The 2,548-nt window shown below is 35.4% G+C and overlaps 1 protein-coding gene across 1 annotated transcript; it reads right to left on the reverse strand.

The window, feature by feature from the left end:
- Positions 1–43: 43 nt before the first annotated feature.
- Positions 44–1,747, reverse strand: LOC109588570 (uncharacterized). The gene is made up of 5 exons (XM_020004717.1): positions 1,393–1,747; positions 1,176–1,338; positions 986–1,054; positions 718–905; positions 44–493 (listed from the first exon to the last, which is right to left on the reverse strand). The coding sequence occupies exons 1-5, from the start codon at positions 1,646–1,648 to the stop codon at positions 156–158; spliced, it is 1,014 nt and encodes a 337-aa protein (XP_019860276.1). The 5' UTR covers positions 1,649–1,747; the 3' UTR covers positions 44–155.
- Between the last annotated feature and the right edge of the window lie 801 nt (positions 1,748–2,548).

Genomic DNA, 2,548 nt, shown 5'->3' on the forward strand with positions numbered 1-2,548 from the left:
TTTTGAAGCTAATAATAATAATATTAATAATAATAATAACTGATTGGACAAACAGTAATGAAAAAGACATTGTGGAATAACAGAAATAGTGATTAATGATGCATAAAATGTTGCCAAACAATTAGAAATAATAATAATAACATGATAATGACAAGCTAAGAATCTAAAAGAGTTACATCACAAGTGTATAAAGAGTCCTTTTCTATTCCTATTCTTATTTTAGTCGTTAGAGTATTTTTACGATTGTCCTTTGCAGTACACAAGAACTCTCTCTTCCTCTGGTCTAACGACATTTCACAGTTCCTTATGGAGAAGGTTCTCCAACGGCAAACTTGATCATCTTCTGTAGAGCAGACCTCTTGTCTGGTGCAGTTTGACTGGAATACAAAATGTCTCAATGTCCCTGTGGTTGTGCATTCATATTTTATTCCATTGTCTTCATGATCCATTGTCAGTTTGTATTTCTCTACTGCCTTAGGACATTTGAAATTATCTATAGAAAGAGAAGAGAGAGAGGAAGAAAACATAAAGTTACTGAATACTAGGAATCAAGTGCAAGTCATCAGGTGATAATTAACATGTGATATAACATTAGACATGCAGCAATAGTGCTTCACATGCTGCAGTCTACACTACTAATATACAGCCTAGCTATATTAAGATATTATATTACAAGTAAAGCATTAAAGTCTTCATGATTTATACTATTTAATTTACCAATTTGTGTTGCAGTATAACTAGGACATGATGGTGTGGGAGTCACTGATGGTGCTGCTACTGATGATGAGGGACTGCTGGGAGTTGGTGAAGGAGAAGGTGTACTGCTTGGAGTTGGAGTTGGACAGGCATCGAAATAATATGATCTATTATTAATGACATCTGAATAACTAAAGACAACTGTTGACCTGCAATGAAGAGAGAGAGAGAGATCATTAAAGTGCCACGATATGATTTTATGCTGACATTTCTAGTCTATATTTCTTACCTCAGTTCTACTCTTTCTTTTGAAGTGAAGTTGAATTTAAACTCTATTTTCTTGGTGTTGAGCAGGGCCCTGTAAATGAATAAAGACACATTTCAATTATAAACTGATAATGCACTAGATGATTTTGACAGTTGACACTGACACTAGCTCCACATACAAAATAAGAGAGAGAAAGAACTAAAGAACTTACGAGTGACTAAAAGTAACATAATCTTTGCAGCGATTATTAGTTTCACAGACATGTCTAGTACTTTCAAGGGTTCTTTTGTTCATGTTGAATCCTTTCTTTTGGACGCCCAAAAAAAACCCCTTAATATTGCAGGGTGGGTCATCATTAGTAACTACCATATGAACTGTAAGAAAGAGAATAAATTATAATTAATGATCTTTGGCTCATGAAATAGTACCTGTAGTTAACTCATTTGGAGTGTAGCATGGGATCTCGTGTGTTGCATTCATCATGACCAACTTGAAATCACCACAATTAGATATATTTTTTTCTGGTGGCCCATGCTCTGTTATGAAATTGCAAAGGGATTTTAGCTGTGGGACACCATGCGAGTAAGAGACAGTCAAGGTGGGGAGAGAGGCAGTGATGAGAAACAGGATAAGGACTAGCTGTCTTCTCTCCATGCTTGCAGGCGAGTAAAATGAAAGTTCCATCAGGAAGAGTCGAAGGTAGTTATTTCTAGTGATATTCTTTTAACCAATAGATTGGAAAATGCCTCCAGTGACAGAAAACAGAGGACAACCACCCAGTTTTATACTGTGCCGCCAGCAGCGAAATTTAATTAATAACCGACAGGAAGCATATCTACAGCCGACGTAGACTAAATACCATTCGCACATACCTGGGGTGATTTTGGAGCCATTTTTGGAAAAAAAAACCATGGGCTATAGTACAGTATTTCAACTTGAAAAATTTAAGTCAGGATCAGCTCAAACTTGGCATAATATAAGGATATGTATCAGAAAATTTATGGATCATTTAAAAAGTTTAACCGTGCTTTGTTGATGCTGCACCATCTGGCCCATGCAAATAATACAATGATATCATGATCACTGTTATTATTATTATTATCATTGAATTCAAGAATGTTGTCAATGTGTACATATACTGCAGGACTGAGGAGATCAGATGTCATGTTGCTAGTTGCATATCAAAGGAGATTAGTATATAAAGCAACACATTAAATAAATCTTTAATCATGAGTGGAGAAAAGGAGTAGAGGACAACTTAAAGAGGGGGAGGCAGAAGAGAGATTGGTAGCCATTAGTGAACTACCAGAATGCTACTTATTATTATTATTAATACATTTATTTGATTATGAAGTGGCTCCTATTTGGAGTAGAGTGTAGTTTCACATTCACACTCAGTCACCTCTACTATGGTCTAACACTCTCACAAGATTACACTTACCTTTTACCCATTACCTTGTTCTGTTAAGAGAAACCAATTTATTTAAAATTCAAATACCACTCTCACCTCAATGAAGTATGGTGAAAAAGCAAGACACATTTATAATGAGGACACCTTTATAATGAGGACACCTTTATAATGAG

Source organism: Amphimedon queenslandica, unplaced genomic scaffold (genome assembly GCF_000090795.2).
Source record: "Amphimedon queenslandica unplaced genomic scaffold, v1.1 AMPQUscaffold_12008, whole genome shotgun sequence".
Taxonomy (NCBI): Eukaryota; Metazoa; Porifera; class Demospongiae; order Haplosclerida; family Niphatidae; genus Amphimedon; species Amphimedon queenslandica.

Bases quoted from the DNA above. Each gene is read 5' to 3' on its own strand.
- LOC109588570 (XM_020004717.1), bottom strand. From the start codon at position 1,648: ATGGAACTTTCATTTTACTCGCCTGCAAGCATGGAGAGAAGACAGCTA. The intron at 1,055-1,175 runs GTAAGTTCTTTA...ATTCATTTACAG, and splicing joins TATGTTACTTTTAGTCACTC to GGCCCTGCTCAACACCAAGA. The intron at 906-985 runs GTAAGAAATATA...TCTTCATTGCAG, and splicing joins AAAGAAAGAGTAGAACTGAG to GTCAACAGTTGTCTTTAGTT.